General features: G+C 48.5%; 1 protein-coding gene across 1 annotated transcript; it reads left to right on the top strand.

Annotated features, from left to right (window-relative positions):
- The first annotated feature begins 508 nt into the window (after nt 1–508).
- LOC107115689 (heat shock cognate 71 kDa protein-like) lies at nt 509–22916 on the top strand. The gene is made up of 9 exons (XM_015417447.1): nt 509–525; nt 6877–7086; nt 8391–8596; nt 9359–9511; nt 10773–11328; nt 17199–17401; nt 18892–19090; nt 19212–19444; nt 22607–22916. The coding sequence occupies exons 2-9, from the start codon at nt 6882–6884 to the stop codon at nt 22787–22789; spliced, it is 1938 nt and encodes a 645-aa protein (XP_015272933.1). The 5' UTR covers nt 509–525; nt 6877–6881; the 3' UTR covers nt 22790–22916.
- Nucleotides 22917–23166: the final 250 nt, after the last annotated feature.

Raw genomic sequence — 23166 nt, 5'->3', positions numbered from 1 at the left:
CTATCCGGATCCGAAGTTGCGGTCCCCGCGTAGTTGTTTACAGATGCACGGATTTGGCGTTTACACGGGAGAGGCTTGCTCCGGATCGGGAGGAGGAATGGCGGGGGCTCAGCAGCTCGTTTCTGCAGCTAGGGTTGATGTTTCATGTTTTTTGGCTGTGAACGTTTGGGGAGGGGGTTCGTCTCCGTTCGGAATGACGACGGGTTCAGGAAAGAATTCTGGCTCGCCAAGAGCGTCTCTGAGCATAGTGCGGAGGGCGTTTCATGCGCAGCGCCCGCGATTGGGACAATATCCCAAACCACTGAGCGGTTGGATTTACTGGGTTTGTGGTTGGATTTACTGGCACACTTCTTGGTTTGGCAAATGAATAACCGTTTCAGAGGGGTTGACGGGGTGGGTGGGTGGATCCTGCTCTCAAGGAGACCAACTGCTCGCGGGGGGTGGCCCCTGGAGAGTTGGGGGATGCTGGGACCCCTTTCCTTATGCCACACAGCCGGATCAAGAAGGAGTTTGGCTGCAAAGTGCGTAAGTGGGTTTTGCTTTTCTTCCGAGTATACTAGCGTAGTGTGTGTGTGTGTGTATATATATGGTGTCCAATATGCTACAACAGCAACAAATACTAGCGTAGTTCTCCGGCTGCAGTTCTGTGCGCGCCCAGGCACGAAAGCGCCAATGAATGGAGTGTGTTAACGTGTCTTAATTAGGGGTGGGTGCGAATCGTGCGGAGCCCGGACGGTCTGGGTTCGCGTCGACTTCTGCCTGTCCCAAATAGGCGAATTGTATTTACGCGCTCTCGAGTTTGACCCTCCTGATGGTCAGTTTGGAGTGGAAAAATCCCCGTCGGGTGTCGTCCCCCTTGGCAGCCGACAGTGGGACAAAAAGGCGAGGGGGGGGTCCCATTCCAAAAGGGGCTTTCGCAGTGGCGGGCCCTTAACCTTTTGCGGGCAGAGAAATGACTGGCGTTTGCCTGCTGGAACTCACCCCGCCCCAAAGGATAAAAAGGTGCCACTAAACATGTTGCGCACTTCCAAGTCTTATGAGAGCGGACGCGCCTTTCTACTCACGTCTGGCTGTCAGTCGGGAAGCCAGGCAGGAAATAGCCCTTCCTTTATTTATTGCCTTTAAGTGTGTCCTGGTAGGGTTGCCAACTGACCGCAGGCCCTGCTGCTCTTGTGCTTTCCGAAGCAGCTGCTTGTGTGAATGAAAACGAGACTGGGCTTCTCCTACAGGGAAGAACTTTCTTTTCTCCCCCCTGCTGATCTCTGCCAACAAGTTGTTGCTTAAAAGGACAGCGAGTCCGGATAAAAAGTTGGCAACTGGGGGCAGAGCTGGGGGGGGGGTTTAGTTCAGTTCAAGGGGGTGGAAGGAAGCTGGCCTCTTCCCTGGTGGTGGTGGGTGGCTTCTCTGTGGAGTGGTCTCGTTCTGCAGTTGTGGTTCATTCAAGAGGGGGCTGTAGTGTTAGATGCCCCCCCACCACCGTTGGCATTGATAGGGGGAGAAGAGTTTGATTCTCTGGAGGGTGTGTGTGTGTGGCTTGTTTAGATTCTCCCCACCCCCTGAACGTTGAGTCTTTACTGGGCTGCAGTGTGTGTGTGTGTGTGAACCAAATCTCTTTCTAACTCGATTTCCCCTTTTAAAAATCTCCCTCTTTTATTTCTGCCTTAAAAGCAGCCTTCAGAAATAAGGGGTGAATGCAGATAAACTGTCTCCCCCATCCCCTGGAGAGACAGCAATTTAGAAACTCTTTGACATTGGAACCAAAAGGAGCTGGGGCGAAAACCCAGCAGGAAACTGCAGAACCGAAGCAGCTGTTGGTCTTTCCCACTGTTCAGGGGGAAATACTACTACGTTCAGAGAGGCACCCCTCCCTATCCTAGAGATGAACTCCTGCATTCCAGAAAGTTCTGGCGTAAAAAACAACAGGGCCTCAAAGGGAGTTGTGCCACTTTCTCTTGCAACCAGGGGTGCTGAAATTGAGGGTAGTTAGGTGAGCGGAGGGGTTAGTTAGGACGCCTGGGTTCTCTTTTTAGGTTTGGGCCAGCGGTGGGCTCTAGTGGGTTCAGCCCTGGGACCAGTGTTCCCTCTAAGCTGAGTTAGTGTGAGCTAGCTAACAGTTTTTTAGCCTCCGGCTCACACATTTCTGTCTCTGCTCAGGAAGGAGGGCTCCAGAACACACTAATTTATGCAGTAGCCAAATCACCTGCTCACAACTTTAATGCCGGTAGCTCACAAAGTAGAATTTTTGCTCACAAGACTCTACAGATTAGAGGGAACATTGCCTGGGACCCTAGGTTGGGCACGAGAGGGAGGGTTGGATGTAGTTACGCTGGTGGGGAGGGGGGCATCCTTTTGGTGTGCCCGCTGCAGGGTTTCTCGGGAGCCCTCTGCAGAAGTTCTAGAAAATTCGGGAGAGGGGGAGGGAGGGGGAGAAGCGTGCCATCGGACTCTGCTCGGGGAAGGTCGCACCGCCCACCGGAGGCTGTCTCCGCCCCCTTTGCCCTGTGGCTGTTCCTGACATGGGCAGAGCCGCCCGTGTGGGGCTGGCAGCTCTTACCGCGGGCAACAGCTGTGCCCTTCAGATTTGAGACTCTGCCAGGGACTTCCCTTTGCCTGCCCTCCCCGAAGCGAGGATGCAGTGATCTGGCACCCTTTTTTGCAAGGGAGGACCTGCGTGCGCGTGGGCTTGCTCCAGGGCTTAATTTCAGCCGATGCTCAGCCTCTCCCCAAAACGTCATGCAATTTGGAGAGGGGCTGTTCTTTAAGATGAATGCTAGCTAATGCAAAAGGCAGCTCTGGCACAGGGGGTGGCACAAGTGTCCCCCCCCCATTATGTGGCGGTTCTGCATCCAGCCCCAGATCTTTAATTTCCCCTTTTCCAAAGATCTAGTCTGAGAACCTGAGCTCTCCTCCCTATCCTGCGGAGTTTGGGACTATTTGTAGTGTCATGCTGGTTTGCGAAGAGCCCCTGATCACGTGCAGAGTTCATTGCAACTGCATTGGGGGTGGGGGTGGGTGAGTTAGGGGTTTCCTAGCGTGCTTTCTACAGTTTGGGCTGGAATCCTACATGTTCCAGGACTCTCTTCTCCTAGGCTGTGGCTGGCCTTTTGAAATCCTTTTTATGTTCCACCCCACACCATTGTGGGGTGATGTGCCCTTCCTGCTTTCAATGCGTCATTCAGAGCCCAAGGGTAGATTTATTTCCTTTAACTGGGGAGCTGACTAGACATTGAATTGTGAGTGGTCAGTATGAAGAAGAGATTGGATTTCTCCCACACCCTTCACTACCCGAAGAGTGGCTTATGGTCCCTTTCCCTTCCCACAACAGACACCCTGTGAGGTTGGGGGGGCTGAGAGAGCTCTCTTGAGAGAACAGCTCTGATAGAACTTGTGAGTGACCCCCGGCCACACCAGCAGCTGCATGTGAAGGCGTGGGGAATGAAAACGGGTTCTCCCATATTAGCGTCCGCACTCCTAACTACTACACCAAACTGGCAGCATGCTGGCAACTGGGTGTCAGAAATATTTTTCTAAACCTGTTAGGATTATGTATGTATGTTTCCAATACTCCGCTAGGGTGTTGTAAGCTTGCGTGGTCTGTTGTGCTGACCTGGCACAGAGGATTACCCTACTTCTAGGGTGATACTGGTTCTCTTGTCTTAAATGAGCTATTTTGGAATCTCCTGTTTTCATGGCAGGGAGCCACTGGAATGCTTAATCTACTCCTCCATCGCCCAAGAAGATGGTTTATTTTGTTTATACCCCCCATTCTTTCTCCCCCAATGTGGCTTGCAACATTCCTCCCCCCTCTTTTTTATCTTCCCACCAACCTTGTAAGGTACACTAGGCTTGAGAGTGTGTGATCCAATGTCACCCGGTGAGCTTCCATGGGTGAGTGGGGGGGCATTCGAACCTGGGTCTCCCAGATCTTAGCATAACCCCTACACAAACCAAGCTGGCTGTCTTAAGTCCTGGCTTTGACAGCAAGCCGTCTGCAGAAGTGATTGATATATATGTATGTATGTATGTATGTATATATTCTCCTGCCAACCTAGCAGTTTGAAAGCAAGAAATTGCAAGTAGATAAATAGGTACCACTTCAGTGGGAAGGGAACAGCGTTCCGTGCGCCTTGGTGTTTAGTCATGCCGGCCACATGACCACGGAAATGTCTTTGGACAGCGCTGGCTCTTTGGCTTTGAAACGGAGATGAGCACCGCAACCCTAGAGTCGGATTCGACTGGCTTTCGAGCAAGGGAACCTTTACCTTTTACTTTATATATATTTTATTTTGCTTATAATTCCCATAATCCAAGTTTATACAAAGCATCATAACAAAGGAAGGAATAACATTCAAACTGTTTTATCATAGACACCTACAATATGCCCAAATTGGATTGATTTATAATATATCTATTGTCCTATCTTTATAATCCACTTGGGAAAGTTCACAAAAACTTAGTTCTACGTTCTGAAAATATATCAATACATCTTTTGTTTTTCTTTAAAAAAACCTTGACCCCAAAACTGATTTTGTTTCAGTTGTTATTTATTATTATTTGTCAATTTATTTCTTTACACTTCTAATGTAAAATTTTATTACATAACTGTTACGATGAAAGGAAAGCAAGAATTATTGCTGAACACCATTTTCTTCTTCTTCTAGTATTAATCTTCGGGGCATGCTGCCCCCTCCGGAATCTTTAACATAAGAACATAAGAGATGCCAATGTTGGATCAGGCCAAAGGCCCATCTTATTTATTATTATTTGTCAATTTATGTCTTTACACTTCTAATGTATAATTTTATTATATAACTGTTATGATGAAAGGAAAGCGAGAATTATTGCTGAACACCATTTTTTTCTTCTTCTAGTATTAATCCTCGGGGCATGCTGCCCCCTCCAGAATCTTTGTTTTTCAAAGGAACCCCTTAAAGAGACTCGCCATTCTTGAGCTGAAGGGTGTCTAGCATGCTTTCCCTTTGGCAATTGAGATCTGGTTGCTAAGCTCCTTGAAAGATTTATGACAGGATTCACACGTTTTTACAGGAACTCCTTAAAGAGACTCACCATTCTTGAGCTGAAGGGAGTCTAGCATGCTTGCCCTTTGGCAATTGAGATCAGGTTGCTAAGCTCCTTGAAGGATTTATGACAGGATTCACACACCACTGCTTCTCTTTGCCCCCAGGCTCTTCTCAGCCCTCTCCTCTTGTTCTGTAATTTTTCTGTGGGGTTTTTCCCCCCCCCCCCCTTATATGGCTTTTTCCAGCCTCTTACAAACAGCTGAAGGTGCCATCTCAGAACCTTCCAGCAGGGGGCGATCGACAATGTGCTATACATGGTATATCAAGTATTGAAGTCTCAGAATTTAATTTAGGAGGTGTAATAAGTGCTGTTATCCTTTGCTGCTGAGTTCGAGCTTTTGAGACCGCAGCAAGTTGTTTTCTTCTCTTTGGCTAAGTGCTTGGGCAGCAGTTTAAGGTTTACGTCATTAATCATCTGGAGGCAAAGTACAGGATTATTTTTTAATGTGTAATACAGATCAGTATAACGCATACAGTTAACAATGCAATAAAACCCGATTGCACCAGGAAAACAACCATTAGAGGAGAAGGAAATGAAGCTTCAACCAAATGGTGGTCACTTTGCTGTGAAAGAAAATGCATGCTGGAATCTTGTTTAGGATTATTTTTTAATGTGTAATACAGATCAGTATAACGCATACAATTAACAATGCAATAAAACCCGATTGCACCAGGAAAACAACCATTAGAGGAGAAGGAAATGAAGCGTCAACCAAATGGTGGTCACTTTGCTGTGAAAGAAAATGCATGCTGGAATCTTGTTCTCTTTTTAATTTCCATCTTGGAAATGTAGGGGGTGATGTGCAACGCTCCCTCTAAGTCTGTGTAGTCCTGTGAGCAAAAATCCTACTTTGTGAGCTACTGGCGTTAAAATTGTCAGTGAGTGATTGGACTACTGCATCAATTAGTTTGCTCTGGAGCCACCCTTCCTGAGCTAAGACTAGAGATGTAAAATTTCCGGAAATTTTGAAGCTCGGAAAAAAACCCGTGTTTTCCCCAGGTTTTTCCGGAAAAAGACGGAAATTTTCAGGAAGATTGAAAGAAATGCTACATTAGCATTTCTTTTGTCTTTTCTAGATTGATAGTCATTCTGTTACTTTAGAAACATAAAATATGACTATGGACATTTTTACTTGGCATGAAATTATCACAACTAGCATATTAAAAAATATCGTGTATCCAAACAATTATTACAAACAGAATACCCACCCACATGCAAAAACAATATTGAAACCCTTTTATTTTCTTCTGACAATAGCACCTCCTAAAGGAAGAAATGCATCTTGTTCTTGCATTGGAGAGTTCAGTTTGTAACCTAGGACTTGCTTGTCCTTGGTGCACAGAAATTAGATCATTTTGATAACATATATATACACACACACACACACACACACACACATATATATATTTATATGATTTGGAAAATATTTGAACACCTTGTCTTAAAATATTTTATTCATCATGTTAAAATAAAAGGTTCCATAATCAATTTTTTTTCTTTTCTTTTTTCAATTCTTCCAATTTTTCGGAAAAAAACAAAAAAGGCTTCAAGAAAAAATCGGGAAAAAACCGTCTTTTCCCCGAATTTTTCTGGTTTTTTTCCAGGCCTTCACATCTCTAGCAAAGACAAAAATGTGTGACCCGGAGACTAAAATCCTGAGCAAAGACAGAAATCTGTGAGCCGGAGGCTAAAAAACTGTGAGCTGGCTCACACTAACTCAGCTTAGAGGGAACACTGGCCACCAGCGCAACGTGTCCTGGGTCTTGTCTGAATGTCCCCTGTCTCCTCTTCCAGCCAAAATGTCCAAGGGTCCAGCCGTCGGCATTGATCTGGGGACCACCTACTCCTGCGTGGGCGTCTTCCAGCATGGCAAAGTGGAGATCATCGCCAACGACCAGGGCAACCGCACCACCCCCAGCTACGTCGCCTTCACGGACACGGAGCGCCTCATCGGTGACGCTGCCAAGAACCAAGTGGCCATGAATCCCACCAACACCGTTTTTGGTAAAGAGCCGGTGGGGCGGGGGGAGCAGCATTCCTTCTGTTTCTGAGCGGTGGGGAGGGGAGAGTACAGGAATTCCTCTGGTGAAGGAAGGGGCCTCAATCCCACCTCAGAGTGGTGAATATTTACGATTCTGTGACAGGGCCAAGGATCATGTTCTGAGGGAGGCGAGCGGAAATGTCCAAATTGTGTTGAAGCGGAGAGTCTAGTCAGGTTTTGGCTACTGTGGCATCTAGCCTCAATAAGCTGAGGGGGGAACATACCATAAACAGAGGCCTGTCAGGTACTCCCTCACCGCTTCCCTGCTCAAAATTGCCCCAGTCTCAAGTGGTAAAGACGCTGAACTGCAGGCTGTGGAAGGTCGGTAGTCCAGCAGTTCAAGACCCGGGTGCCGCATGACGGAGTGAGCTCCCGTCTCTAGTTCCAGCTCCTGCCAACCTAGCAGTTCGAAAGCAAGAAATTGCAAGTAGACAAATAGGTACCACTTTGGTGGGAAGGGAACAGCGTTCCGTGCGCCTTGGTGTTTAGTCATGCCGGCCAGCGGCCACATGACCACGGAAACGTCTTCGGACAGCGCTGGCTCTTCAGCTTTGAAACTGAGATGAGCACCGCAACCCTATAGTCGGATTCGACTGGCTTTCGAGCAAGGGAACCTTTACCTTTACCTTTTTACAGCCGCTTCGAGCCCCAGTCGGGAAAGGTGTGCCCGTTTTGTCTCCCGTTTTGTCTTGCCCCTCCTTCGGGCTAACCAGCAGTCTGAGGGAGCTGGTCTTGGGAAACAACTGAGGCAGGGGAGTCTTTCCCACCGGCTGCTTTTTAAGGGAAAAATAGCCATTGGGGGATCGAATTACGGATTTCCAGCACGTAGTTTCCAAAATTCTTCCAAGATTTGTGTGTCCCGTTCCCCCACTCCGGTCTGAGATATCCGCCAACTCGTAAGCAAACATCTTCACACCGATGTTGCTAGTGGCTGCTATAAATTTAGTGTTGAATGACGCCAGTTCCTGGATATCTATCGTGGGAAACTGTGTGTGTGTCTGTGTCTGTCTTGGGTTAGCCCCACCACCACTATCTGGCAAGGTGAACTTGTTTGTCCCTTCCTTATTTTTATCCTCACACCCAACCCTGTGGATTTGATTATGCTAAAAGGGCGACGGGCCCCTGTGAACAACACAGAGTGCAAGATTTGAATTCTGATCCCTCTGGCGTATGCTCTAACCACTGGGCTACGCTGCCCCCTTGCTGACTGTTTATACTTCTGGTGGACTCTGTTCCCTTGACTCCTTCCCGTGTCTCCTCTTCCCAGATGCCAAGCGCCTGATCGGCCGCCGCTTCGACGACCCCGTGGTCCACTCCGACATGAAGCACTGGCCTTTCCAGGTGATCAACGACGGGGGCCGGCCCAAAGTGCAGGTGGAGTACAAAGGCGAGCAAAAGAGCTTCTACGCTGAAGAGATCTCCTCTATGGTTCTCACCAAGATGAAGGAGATCGCCGAGGCCTACTTGGGGAAGGTGGGTGTAGCAAAGGGACACTCTGCTTGGGTGGCTGGAATCTGTCACCGCTGTGCATCATGGGAGAGGTTCATAGGAAGCCTCACCCACGTCTCTTGTGCTTTAGAGTTTTGTAAGCGAGGCTGACTCATCTCTGTCCCGAATCTTAGCAGGAGTGGGTGAGGGGGAGAGTCCAGGGGTGATGGAGCAGAGCTTTGGGGGTTATGTTAAAGGCTTAACGGGAAAGGATGCGACTTGAAGGAAGAGAAAGCGGTTCTAGGGCGCTGAGGAAATAGTTGGCTTGGGAGACTGGCCTATGAGGGCCAGGGTGGGTGGATTTGAAGAACCAGACATCACCGGGATGTCGTGGAGAGGAGGACATTTGTCTGGTATTACTAACTACCAGTTTGGTGTAGTGGTTAAGTGCGCGGACTCTAATCTGGGAGAACCGGGTTTGATTCCCCACTCCTCCACTTGCACCTGGCTGGATGACCTTGGGCAAGCCATAGTTCTGTCAGAGGTGTTCTTGAAAAAGAGCAGTTTCTGTCAGAGCTCTCTCAGCCCCACCTACTTCACAGGGTGTCTGTTGTGGGGGGGGGGAAGGGAAAGGAGTTTGTAAGCCGCTCTGAGACACCTTTGGGTAGTGAAGGGCGGGGTATAAATCCAATCTCTTCTCTTCTTCTTCTAAAACGAGGGTGCCCCCCCCCCCACGCAACATGAAGCCAGCAAGTTAGCCTTAATTCATACTGACTCCCTTTGTTCCCCTCTTCCGCCCCTCCCCAGAGTATCACAAATGCTGTCATTACGGTCCCGGCCTACTTCAACGACTCCCAGCGGCAGGCCACCAAGGACGCCGGTACCATTGCAGGTCTCAATGTACTTCGCATCATCAATGAGCCTACAGCTGCGGCCATCGCCTACGGGCTGGATAAAAAGGTGAGGAGGAAGGATAGGGCCGATCCTACTAAACAGCGTGGGTGAAAACGGCGGATCCTAGGGTTCTCCAGGGGTTTTTAATGACAGCCAAATCAAGGTCAAAGCTTGTTATCTTTCTGGCTCAGTAGGGTGCGGATTTCCTCTCCTGCTCCGGTGTGTACATGTTGATTGAGATATGTTATAAACAAGGATAAACATGGTCTAATGTTGCGGCCAGAATAAAAAAAACAACAACCGTGAACATCAGACCCCAGAGTATCAACAGTCAAACAACTTGTAAATGCAATGAATGATGTCTATTCGAAGCACGTAGACAATAGTTTCAATAAGTCATAAAGAGAATTCTGTTCTTTTTAATGCAGCGGATAAATACCTGTTTGAAATGTATACAATTAACAATTCTACAGTTCCAGTAAATCATCACAAGGAGAAACCTATTCAACATTGTTTCCGGATCGTTTTCAACGTTACAGATTGAGTTCTCGCTCGGGAAATATCCCGTACAGAGCAGTAAACTTCAAGCTCTTACGGATGTGTCTGCTTTCAACAAGAGCAATAACCAAATCAGCCAGGCGCAGATCACAAAACCTTTCTAAAGCAAATATCACAGGAGCATCTGTCTGGATCCAAAGTGTTTTCAGAGGCAATGAGTAGACGTTATTCATTGCATTGACAGCTTGTTTGACTGTTTATACTTTGGGGTCTGCTGTTCACAAATGGGATGTGTTAACATCTGTAGCTTCTAGATCAGGGGTCCCCAACGTGTCACCGGTTCATACCTTTCTTGATGCCCACTTAGCATTTTTAGAAAGTAGGCAGGGCCAGGTGGGGGTCTTACCCAGCAAGGCTTCTGATTGGTATGGGACATTTGATTGGCTGTGCAAATTTTTAGAAGCACTGCTTTGGTGGCGGCACCTGCTCCCATAGCTCAAGGAACTTCACTGTGTAACTGAAGGTATACTATGGCGGCCATTTTGTGGCTGGCTTCACCCCCGGCAGCCATTTTGCGGCTGCGGCCATGTAGCTGTGTCCGAACTCCAAAAGGGCCCACAGGCTCAAAAAGGTTGGCAGCCCCTGTTCTAGATTGTATGCCTCTTGGGGCCAGGGAACTGTCTGTCCCTCTTTTCTTCTTTACGCCTCTGCACACCAATGATTGTACAGAAATCACGTCAGTGCAGGGCGCGGAGGTGTTTGAGGCCTGGTTTATCTCAAGTACAGTGCCATCCTCCTGACCGTGCTGGATTAATACCCCTCGTTCCAGGTTGGTGGTGAGCGCAACGTCTTAATCTTCGACCTGGGTGGCGGAACCTTTGACGTCTCCATCCTGACCATCGAAGACGGCATCTTTGAGGTGAAGTCGACCGCCGGGGACACCCACCTGGGCGGCGAGGACTTCGACAACCGCATGGTGAACCACTTTGTGGCCGAGTTCAAGCGCAAGCACAAGAAGGACATCACGGACAACAAGCGGGCCGTCCGGCGGCTGCGCACCGCCTGCGAGCGGGCCAAGCGCACCCTCAGCTCCTCCACCCAGGCCTCCATCGAGATCGACTCCCTCTACGAGGGCATCGACTTCTACACCTCCATCACCCGGGCCCGCTTCGAGGAGCTCAACGCCGACCTCTTCCGGGGCACCCTGGAGCCCGTGGAGAAGGCCCTCCGCGACGCCAAGCTGGACAAGGCCCAGGTGCACGACATTGTGCTGGTCGGCGGGTCGACCCGCATCCCCAAGATCCAGAAGCTGCTGCAGGACTTCTTCAACGGCAGGGAGCTGAACAAGAGCATCAACCCCGACGAAGCGGTGGCCTACGGGGCAGGTAAAGAGACGGTCCCTGAGCCCCTGGGGCTTGGAGCGGGAGTGAATGAGAAGCCTGCCACTTAACTGGATGTCCCGAAGGGGTCCTTCAGAAAAGGGAGGCTACGAGAACATCAAGGCCCTTTTGGACTTAAGTGGCAGATCTTCGTGGTCTCTGTGCATCACACCCTTGGGATAGACTGCGCCTGCGCTGACCCTGCTCGGTATCGGTAGCTAGCAAAAGGGATTTTCGCGCCTCTCCCAGGTCACGTGCAGGTCCCACTGCGCATGACCAAGGAGGGGCACGCAGATCCCGCCAGCTCTTCTCTGACCACCGCGCTGGTAGGACGCCTTTCGCCTCGGTCTGCTAAGTATCAGTTTCACTTTCAGAAAAATCATGTAGTTAGGGGTTTTTTTTCTTTTTTTTTCATTAGTTAGTGTTTTTCTTCGGGTTTCTCGCTGGATTTCCCTCCGCTGGCCTATGGCCTCGCGGTGGGGTTGTTTTAAGCGGTGCAAGACCTGTGCTCTTAAGATATCCCCCACCAACGGACACTCTCTCTGTCTCGTCTGCCTAGGGGAGTCCCACTGTGTGTCTACGTGCGGACATTGCCGAAAATTTTCCAATCAAACCAGGAAAAATAGAGCAGCCCGTCTGCAGTTGGCCCTGATGGAGAAAGCCCTCTCCCCTCAGTCATCTTCACCGCTAGACACATCAGGGCACGCCTCAATGTCGACTTCGGGTCCGGACACTCTCATTCCCGCTTCGGGAACATCGACGTCGACGGTCGCAGTCGATGCTTCGGCACCGAAAAGGTCAATGTCGACCAGCAACAGCCCCGTACCTTCCAAGATCCGGAAGCAGGGGATACCTGATGCCACATCTTCCAAGATTCGGAAGAAGGGCAAGGAGACAAAAAAGTCTGTAAAACCTACTAAGGACGTTAATCTAAAGGTCCATAAGGTTTTGGACAGTCAAGGTCGAGCTTCATCTCCGGAGCACAACCAACTTGTCGACTCTGACTTCGACATGGATTTTACCCAACAAATACCCATGTCAGGATCTGATCGATCCAGTCACCAGTCTTCTAATGCCTTACCGGCTCATGACGTCGAGGATCGACATCGGCCGATACCCATATCCTTGGGTCCTTCCACCACCTCCCCCAGTAGAGTGGGATTGTCAGTCGATGTCATCTCGGTTATCTCAGTATCGAGATCAATCGTCAGCACCGAAACGACCAATATCGACGCCACAACCTGGCCCGGCTGTGCCCCCGTCCAATACGTCGAAATGAATGGTGGGGTATAAATCCCATCTCTTCTTCTTCTTCTACCTCACAGGGTGTCTGTTGTGGGGAGGGGAAGGGAGAGGAGCTTGTAAGCCGCTCTGAGACTCCTTCGGGTAGTGAAGGGCGGGGTATAAATCCAATCTCCTCTTCTTCCAAAAGGCCACCTTCTAGTGCAGGGATTCCCAGCGTGGATCCCAAGGGGGAGGGGGGGTCACAGTGCCCACCAAGTGTTTTTGGGAAGTGGTTGGGGTCAGGTTGGGCTTTTGGCCAGAAAGCCTTTTGATTGGCCATTGGAGATTTGATTGTCTGTGCGCATTTAAAAAAATAAATAAAGCTGCTTTGGCAACAGCCGCCGCAGAAGGATCATGCCAGTGAAGGTAAGCCGCGGCAGCCGTTTCAAATCGATGGCTCCGCTTCCTGCTGCAGCCATTTTGCGGCCGCACCCTACTGTGCCGTGTCGAAATTCCAAAGGTGCCCACAGGCTCAAAAAAAGATTGGGGATCCCAGCTCTGGTGCTCAGCACCACATTTCTTCTCCCAGCACAGACTACTGTGGGAGTTTTGTCATTCAGAGCTAGGGTTGCCAAGCCTCCCTGTGGGGACTGGCGATCTCCCGCTTTCACCACTGATCCCCAGCCGACAGAGATCAGCCCCCCTGGAGAAAATGGCCGCTTTGAAGGGGGAACTCTATGGCATCGTACTATGCTGAGGCCCTTCCCCTCCCCAAACCGTGCCCTCTCCTGGCTCCGCCCCCAAAGTCTCCAGGTATTTTCCAACCTAGACCTGGCAACCCTATTCAGAGCTTAGCTGGAAGGCAGACAGTGGCTTCTCTCTAACCACCCCAAGAGCGTTAAGGGTGGCCGGAGAGACGCATTCTGTGCTCTGACCCACGGCCACTTCCAGGAAGAACTGTTTTTATCCCAGCCTCGTTCTGTAGAGAGCGATGGTTCTTCCTTCCCCATTCAATCACGACAGCCCATTGAGGTGGGCTTAGCCGAGAGAGCAGTTGGCCCAGGGGTCAGCCAGTGGGCTTTTTTGGCCAATGCAGGGGACGACCCGAACTGGACGTTCTTCTATCTGCACCACGTCGGTGCTCATCCTGGTAAATGGGTTTTGTGTTAGTTTGTTTTTTTGCCCAAGGTGCAAATAATGAGCGTTCAACAAACGACGAGGGTTACACCCTAACAATGTCATTTGGTGTATTCCCAGCGGTTCCTTTAGGTTGGATGGAGTCCCTCTTTGTAGAGCCGAAAGTGCTTTCGTGAGATGCGTCTCTCCCCACACTGAGCACCAATGCTCCCTCTAAGCCAGTGGTTCTCAACCTTCCTAATGCCGCGACCCTTTAATACAGTTCCTCATGTTGGGGTGACCCCCCAACCATAAAATTATTTTCGTTGCTATCATAAGACCATTGAAAATTTGTGGTTTCCGATGGTCTTAGGCGACCCCTGTGAAAGGGTGGTTCGCACCCCGAGGGGGTCGCAACCCGCAGGTTGAGGACTGCTACTCTTAGCTGTGGAGTCTTGTGAGCAGTGTTCCCTCTAAGCTGAGTTAGTGTGAGCTAGCTTACAGTTTTTTTAACCTCCGGCTCACACATTTTTGTCTTAGCTCAGGAAGGATGGCTCCAGAGCAAACTGATTTATGCAGTGGCCAAATCGCTCACTCACAACTATAAAGCCAGTAGCTCGCAAAGTAGAATTTTTGCTCACAAGACTCCACAGCTTAGAGGGAGCATTGCTTGTGAGCAAAAATTCTACTTTGTGAGGTACCAGCATTCAAGTTGTGCAATTGGGCTGCTGCCATAACTTTCGTTTGCTCTGTAGCCATCCCTTCCTTTTTTTTTTTTTACAATAATTTTTATTGATTTTAGCACACATAACACACAACATGACCCTCTACCAACCACCCTCACCAACCCTCACATACCCAACATACACAACCAAATCAGAACCTCTTCTTCCCTCCCCGTCATCCTTTTTCCATCCATTTATAAACCGGTGCCCAAACTTTCTTAAATCTTAAACTCATATTTCCATTAACTTTTTGAGTTAAATTATCCATTTCGGCTACGTCGATCAATTTGCTAATCAGTTGTCCTTTCGTTGGTACCTGTTCGCTCTTCCATTCCCTTGCAAGGACCATCCTGGCTGCTGTTAATATGTGTAAAATTAGGAATTTTTCATTTTTCCTCCACTCATCAGGAAAAATATTCAGCAAGAATACTTCAGGATCTAATGGAATTTGTTTTTAGTAATCTGCCAAATCACCTTCTGTACCTCTTTCCAGTACGCTCTCACCTCGTTGCATAACTACCATACATGATAGTATGTACTTATATGAGTCTTGCATTTCCAACATTTTGCATCGAGTCCAACATATATCTTAGCTAACTTTTCAGGAGACTGTAGCCATCCCTTTCTGAGCAGAGACAAAAATCTGTGAGCCGGAGGCTAAAACACTGTGCGCTAGCTCACACTCAATCGGCTTAGAGGGAACACAGCTGAGCACAGAAGCACTTTTCACTGATGCTTCCAGTCATTGTGCTGGTTGTTTTTTGTTTGTTTGTTTTGTTTTTGAGATGCACAGACTTGTTTGCCAGAGGCAAAAGCAGCTTGAGAGTATCTCACGTGAACTATAATCCCTTCTTCAGCAGCTGGGGGGGCTGTTGTAAGTCTCCAGCCGTAGCTCAGAGTGGCTCTTGTATGCCACAGTTGTGGAGCTGGGGGAAGGCTCTGGTTGGAGGTATATGAAACCAAAGTGGCAGGGGTCAAACCAGAGCTTCTGACGTGGAGCGGGGGCAGTCCTGCCCCCCCACACACACTGGATTGCCATCTGATTCTAGTAGAAGAAGATATTAGATTTATACCCCATGCTTCATTCACTCAAGAGTCTCAGAGCAGCTTACAATCCCTTTCCCTTCCCCTCCCCACAACAGACACCCTGTGAGGTCAGTGGGGCCGAGAGAGTTCTGAGAGAACAGCTCTGAAAGAACTTGTAACTGACCCAAAGTCACACCAGCAGCTGCATGTGGAGGAGTGGGGGATCAAGCCTGGCTCTCCCAGATTAGAGTCTGCGCTCCTAACCATGACACCAAACTGGCTCTCTTCATCAGAAGACCGGACACTGTTTTGTTTGCAGTCGATAGGAAATGCCTGAAGGTTCCAACTTTTTTTTAGTCCGCCTAACAACCCCCCCAGGTGCCGGAATTGCCTGATCGCTCCCCATTACAGCTTGCCCTTGTTGCCATTCTGCAAAAACTCTGGAGCGCAGTTCCACCTTAGTTGTCTGTAGCCAGTCTTAAACCACGGGAAGGAAAGAACCAGCTTTTCCCTTTCCCTCCGTGAGGAACCGAAGGCGGTTCCTGTTCAGGACTGTGGCAACCCAGGTGGAGTTTTTGGAATTGTCCCTGTAATTATTTCATGTTTTGGTGTGTGTGTGTTTCTTTAATGTTTAGTTTGACTGCAGTAATGTAAGGAGATTGATAGAGGGAGATAAGTGTGATGTGATTGGCTGATGACTGAGAATGTGGGTGTCTCTGAGGTGATTCTGTGTTTTTGGAGAGACAAGTGTGGAGAGTTTAGGAGAGAGCTGGTGTGGCTATGAGAGAGAGAGAGTCTGTGTGGCCGAAGCAGCAAGTTGAGTCTGTCCTGTGTGGATAAGACAAATGCTTTATCTTGTGTGCCTAAGACAGAGAGTTTAGCCTGTGTGGCTATGAGAGAGAGCGATTAGCCTGTCAGAGTGGAATCTTGATGTTTGATAGACTGTGTGTGACACCAAGCTTTGCCAGTTATATTTACAAGTTCCTTTCTTCAACAACAGTTCAAAAATAAGCAGATACCTGTTTTGTTCTTTTATAAATAAATCATTTTTTGTTTAAACTTATCTCAGCAATCAGAACAGTCCTTTCTCAGGGCCTAGTAGTCCCCTGAATTGCCCAGACCCTGGGTCATTCTACCAAAATAGAGGGATTTGGATATTTTAATTCCTGGTGGCAGCAGAAATCTACCAAGTTCAGGTACACTGTGTTTTAAAGGAGAAACAATCTCCCCAATAAGTAGGACGCCACAGTCCCCGACTCGCCTTTCCCAGTTTTTTTAAAAATATATATTTATTTTGTTAGGTTTGTGTTCCGCTGTATCCCCCAAATGGGCTCAGAGTGGCTCACAACAATTAGGATCTAAGTAAATAATAATAATACCATATAATAAAACCAAGTTAAAACAGACATTAAAACAAGATGCCAGTAAAAACAAGACTAAAAACTCCAGGGCAGTCCTTAAAATGCCGCCTGCAGGATGATTTCGTTCGATGATGTGTTTCTGTGGGCCATTTCTTTGTCTTTTCGACTTAAAATTTTTATTCTTGCATCTGAGTATACAAATAGAGCACATACAGGAAATGCCAAGTGCTCGGTGTGCCAACAGAGTCCCATCCCTCCCGAGGCCTTCACAACCTGTTCTTTGCGGGAAGGGAAATCTCTCAAGCAAGTCAGTTTAATAACGTCTCACCCTTCCCACCTTGAAAGGCTGGTGTTTCTGTTTCTCCTCCCCCCCCCCCCCCCCCTGTCAGGTGGTGTTTCTGTTTCTCCTCCCCCCCCCCCGCAGCTGTCCAGGCCGCCATCTTGTGTGGGGACAAGTCCGAGAACGTGCAGGACCTCCTCCTGCTGGACGTGACGCCTCTCTCCTTGGGCATCGAGACGGCCGGCGGGGTGATGACGGCCCTGATCAAGCGCAACACCACCATCCCCACCAAGCAGACGCAGACCTTCACCACCTATTCGGATAACCAGCCGGGGGTGCTCATCCAGGTAAGAGAAACCTGCAGGTCGTGGTTTGGACCCTCCCCTCTGCTGGGGGACTTCCCCTGATCCAAAAGGCTTCTTGCGCGAAGAGAGGGCTCCACACCAAGGGAGGGTGACACACATTAGTGCAAGAGATCCACACAGGAAGAAGAGTTGGTTCTTCACGCGGTGTCCCAGAGGGGCCTCGCGATCTCCTTCCCTTCAGCTCCCCACAGACGAGTCAGGTCTGTGGAGACCCAGAAAGCCTTTTCCATCGTCTGAGCCTGAAGGAATACTTCCAACATGCACAAGAACAGAACAAGGAAGAACAGACAGGATTAGAGATGTGAAGGCCCAGAAAAAAACCAGAAAAATTTGGGGGGGAAACCTATTTTTCCGGTATCGACGTCAGACTGACTGGCCTGTAATTTCCCGGATCTCCTCTGGAACCCTTTTTAAAGATGGGAGTGACATTAGCTACCTTCCAATCCTCAGGAATGGAGGCAGATTTTAAGGAAAGATTACATATCTTTGTCAGGAGATCTACAAGTTCACATTTGAGTTCTTTCAGAACTCTCGGATGTATGCCATTGTGATAGTTGTGATAATTTCATGCCGAGTAAAAATGTCCATAGTCACATTTTATGTTCCTCAAGTAACAGAATAACTTTCAATCTAGAAAAGACAAAAAAAATGCTAATGTAGCATTTTTTTTTCAATTTTTCCAAAAATTTCCGTTTCCCCCCGAAAAAAACCGGGGGAAAAACGGGGTTTTTTCCGCGCTTCAAACTTTCTGGAAATTTTACATCTCTAACAGGGCCTCCTAAGAATCTGCAGAACCCTAAGAATCTGCAGAATCCTAAGAATCTGCAGAACCAGGTCACGACAACCCAGATCTAGAGCTCTAGAAACAAGCTTAAAACCTCGATGGTATAGGAAATTATCTTTGGAGAATTGAAACATCAATATACAATCTATTACTGCAAAAAACTATAGTCCATCTCTGAAGCAGACGATCAAAACACTGAGATTTACCCGGAACCTTCTTCAGTTTTCTTGGACTTTTATCTCCATTTACTTTAGCGTCTTTGGACTTCATTTTTTTAATCAATTTTTATCAATTTTTATCAAATGTATCAAATTTTATCAAAAAATCAATTTTTTTCTTTTTTCAATTTTTCCAATTTTTTGGAAAAAAAAAGTTCTGTAAAAAAAAAGGGGGGGGGGGGGTGACGTTTTTTTCCCCTGTTTTTTTTCCGGGCCTTCACATCTCTAGGCTTTGTACTCCAGCCGGCTGCTAGCTTCTTTTCTCAGCCTCCTGAATTTTTGTTATCCTTGTAGTATTATCTTTATTAGCATCCTTTTCCACAGCTCTTTTCCCTCATTCTTTGTATTCAGAATAAACGGGCAACCCTGAGATGTGCGAGAAAGTCCTCCAGCCGGCTTTGTCGTACGGCATCCCCGCACCGACATTTACTTTCTAACCTGTTGGTGTTTCCCCCCACACACACACACAGGTATACGAAGGAGAGCGTGCCATGACCAAAGACAACAACTTGCTGGGCAAGTTTGAGCTAACGGGGATCCCGCCCGCTCCCCGGGGCGTCCCCCAGATCGAAGTGACCTTTGACATCGATGCCAACGGTATCCTCAACGTTTCTGCGGTGGACAAGAGCACGGGCAAGGAGAACAAGATCACCATCACCAACGACAAAGGTAAGGAAGGTTGAAGGTCGGGTTGAGAGGAGGGGAAGGCAGCCATTGGCCCTTGACTCGTGTGTGTGTGGTCCCGCTTCCACGTTCTTTGCGTCTGATTGGCTGCTCCTTCCTGCCGCAGGCCGCCTCAGCAAAGAGGAGATTGAGCGCATGGTCCAGGAGGCGGAGCAGTACAAGGCCGAGGATGAAGTCCAGAGGGAGAAGATTGCGGCCAAGAACTCCCTGGAGTCGCTGGCCTTCAACATGAAGAGCACAGCCGAGGATGAGAAGCTGAAGGACAAGCTGTCCCCGGAGGACAAGCAGAAGATCCTGGACAAGTGCAACGAGGTCATTTCCTGGCTTGACAGGAATCAGGTGAGTTTGCTGAGGGGGGCAGAGGTTGGATTCATGGTGGAGCAGACCTAGTCATGTTAAGGTCTAACTGAGCCTCTTGCTTTTGTGTGTTTAACAAGAGACAATATCAACAGGTGGATCATTTCAAGTAATTCTGTATTCGAATCAAGATTTTATACCAACATGCACCCGTTGAGCTAGATCCAGGTGGCCAGCCATGTCGGGCGGAAGAAGTAGGACAAGTTTAGAGTCCACTGACACCTTTGTCAGACGAACAGACTTATATTGAAGGTGTAAGCTTTCATGTGCAAAGCACATTTTTTCAAATAACGTTGGAAAGAAGGTCCGTTGTATTTGAAAAACTGTGGGTCTGCATGAAAGCTCATACCTTGAATAAAACTTCCTTGGTCTTAAAGGTGCCACTCAGTTGTTAAATTTGTTGTAATGCGCCCATTAAGTTAGCACTGCTAATTCCAGCTTGGGGCAACTCCTGGAGATTTTTAAAGGTGGAGTTTGAGGCGCAGAGAAACCTCAGCAGGGGTGTAATACTATAAAGTCTACCCTCTAAGCAGTCATTTCCTCCAGGGGAATTGGATCTCTGTAGTCAGGGGGATCGGTTGCAATTCTGTGAGATCTCCAGGGTCCACCTTGGGGCCGGCAACCCTTCATTAAGTAGGCTGGGCAGTGCTGTGGAGAAAGGGTGGAATAGAAACAGACCGAAACCAGAGTCTCGCATGTCTTCGCTTAATGCAAGGAATCAAAGCAACTTGCAGAGGGCGGTGTTCGACTTCTGGGTAAGCCGCAGAGCCGTTTGCCAGCAGAAGTCTCTTCTTTGCTTCCATAGAGGAGGAATCCCCATTTAGACTCTCTGTTATGGATTCTCCCAAAGTCTCCTGGGAATTGTCATTTGGGAAGAAGCTGACATTCTTATTCCTCCTGCCCTCTACCAAGAACTGTAATGCTTTGGGAAAGACTGGACCTGTTGAATGAGGAGACATCTGTTGAATCGAGGCTTGGCTTTCTAGGGCTGGGTACACTTCCAGACCCGGGGCTGCGGTGGCTCAAGTGGTTAAGACGCTGAACTGCAGGCTGTGGAAGGTCAGCAGTTCAAGACCCGAGTGTGCCGCATGATGGAGTGAGCTCCCATCTCTAGTTCCAGCTCCTGCCAACCTAGCAGCTCGAAAGCAAGAAATTGCAAGTAGATAAATAGGTACCACTTCGTTGGGAAGGTAACAGCGTTCCGTGCACCTTGGTGTTTAATCATGCCGGCCACATGACCACGGAAACGTCTTCGGACAGCGCTGGCTCTTCGGCTTTGAAACGGAGATGAGCACCACAGCCCTAGAGTCGGATTCGACTGGCTTTCGAGCAAGGGAACCTTTACCTTTACTTTTTACACTTCCAGAGGGGGCCAGTTAATGCAAGGTACCCTGCTGTTCCACTAGAAGGCAGCAAAGTCATCCAAACTTAACTATGGCTCCTGGAAGCAGAGTCTCTTGGCGGGATTGGCTGAGATGTGAAAGCTGCCTTTCCTGTGGGAGGAGGATTCCTGGGAGCTGCATTGTGTCAGAAGGAAAGGGCGTATCTGTGGGAAGAGTTGCCGTGTCTTAAACTACAGCTTCCCAGGGTTTTTTTGGAAGAGGGGAGCCAAGACAGTTAATAGGAAACATGCAAGCCGTGTTATGCATGTACATATTCATACCTCTGTATTGCATAAACAAAATCTTGGGCTTCCTGTTTACATAAGCCAAAGAAATTCCTCCATTGTCGTCTGTATGATGACATTCGGGCAGCCTATCTAGAAGATATTCTTAAGAATGATGCCAAGCAATCCAAGGACAGAATGTCGTACCGTTTATTGGCTTCACAAAATATAGCGGTTATTGAAGCGGTTGCTAAGTTCTGTAACTGCCTTACAATGAGGAAAGATGTGTGTTGAATCCATGAACTGAATGGCGACTGTGTATGATTCTGATCTATGCCAATAAAAGGTTTTGAACTTGAAGCCAAAGAAATATCTCCAGTAAAATGGTGGCATTTGTGTGGCTCGTACCTTTTTATGAAAGGCTTTCTCCACCTCCCTTCTAAAAAGCTTCCTTGTAAGCTTTCTACATTCGCAATGTTCCCTCTAAGCTGTGGAGTCTTGTGAGCAAAAATTCTATTTTGTGAGCTGCTGGCATTCAAGTTGTGAGCAAGCAATCTGGCTACTGCATAAGTTAGTTTGCTCTGGAGCCATCCTTCCTGAGCTAAGACAAAAATGTGTGAGCTGGAGGCTAAAAATCTGTGGGCTAGCTCACACTAACTCAGTTTAGAGGGAACAGTGATTCCAAGTGTTAAAAGGTTTGTTTGGGGGGGGGGACTCTTCTCTTCTCAGGCCTTTTTTCTGGAGGAATGGGACGGAACGGAGTTCCAGAACCTCTTTGACAAAATTCTTTTAAAAAACGTTTAAAGGTTCACGAGTTCTCAGTATACAGCTTGAAAACTTCATTTCTCTCTTGAGAGTTCTGGCACCTCCCCCCCCACCCCAAACTCTGCTTATAACACATATAAAAAAAAAGCTCTGGCTCTCCTGCAGTATGCCCTCTTGTGAGTTGCAGTCAAAGCCTCTTTGGCACATGAAGCTGCCTTGGTTCAGCAAAGTCAGTCTTGTCTACTAAGCCGAAGAAGGTGGGGGGGTCAGCAGTATAACCAAGATACAGACTACACAAATACTGCAAGAAGTGCACGCACTTTGCGTTGAGAAAGAATGTGTCGAAACGAGCGGTAAAACTCCGGGGAAGTTCGTCTATTGAAAAACCAGAAAGTTTAAAACAGCTTGAAGTTCATCAACAAGAGTCGACTGATTCTTACAATTTTTGTTAATTGCATGCACTTCTTGCAGTATTTGTGTAGTCCTTGTCTACTAAGACGGGCAGCAGCTCTCCCAGGGTCTGGGCATTCACATCACCCTGCTGCCCAGGTCATTTAACTGGGAATGCCAGTTACATTGAACCTGGGGGACCTTCTGCACGCGCAATAGGTGCCGTTCCACTGAGCCTCAGTCCTTCTTTTGGCAAATTAGAGTGGACTTTAAAAGACTGAGCACAGGAGCTGAGTTGTGGTCTTCCTCCAAGGTCCTTGCGGGGCGTTTGGAAGGAACTCGGCAGACCTTGACCCGTCTTCCTGCCCCCCCCTCTCTTACAGATGGCCGAGAAGGAGGAGTACGAGCACCAGCAGAAGGAGCTGCAGAACGTCTGCAACCCCATCGTCACCAAGCTCTACCAAGGGGCCGGAGGCATGCCCGGCGGGATGCCCGGTGGCTTTCCCGGAGCAGGCGGGGCTGGAGGCGGAGGCTCCTCCGGCCCCACCATCGAAGAGGTGGATTGAGACCCTCCCGCATCCGACACCCTGCATGGAAGAGGCACGGAAGTCCGGCCGTCACAGGGCCTCCTTTGGTTCCGCTCTGTCCTGAAACAATCTCCTCCTGCCTTCTTACCTTCGTCCTACTCTTCGTTCCTTCATCCCTTCCCTTTCTTTTCTTTTTTTCTTTTTCTGCCCTGTGACTGAGCTGGGCGTTATCTCTTGCCACGGTGAGACATCTTAGGTGGTGTTTCACATGAATAAATTATTGCATTTTGTCAACCTGCTATCTTGGTGCCGGTGTGGTTACATCTTCATGAGTTAAGTACACACACTTCTGTCCCCCCCCCCTTCTACGCATCTACTTCCCTGCCCCACCAAGTCATCATAGCACATAGCGTGCT

The sequence above is a fragment of the Gekko japonicus genome, unplaced genomic scaffold (assembly GCF_001447785.1).
Source record: "Gekko japonicus isolate JY-2015 unplaced genomic scaffold, Gekko_japonicus_V1.1 scaffold2860, whole genome shotgun sequence".
In the NCBI taxonomy this organism is placed as follows: domain Eukaryota; kingdom Metazoa; phylum Chordata; class Lepidosauria; order Squamata; family Gekkonidae; genus Gekko; species Gekko japonicus.
The sequence above is the reverse complement of the archived record's forward strand: the minus strand, read 5'-3'. Positions and strand labels throughout refer to the sequence as shown.

Bases quoted from the DNA above. Each gene is read 5' to 3' on its own strand.
- LOC107115689 (XM_015417447.1), top strand. From the start codon at position 6,882: ATGTCCAAGGGTCCAGCCGTCGGCATTGATCTGGGGACCACCTACTCC. The intron at 7,087-8,390 runs GTAAAGAGCCGG...TCCTCTTCCCAG, and splicing joins TCCCACCAACACCGTTTTTG to ATGCCAAGCGCCTGATCGGC. The intron at 19,445-22,606 runs GTGAGTTTGCTG...CCTCTCTTACAG, and splicing joins CCTGGCTTGACAGGAATCAG to ATGGCCGAGAAGGAGGAGTA.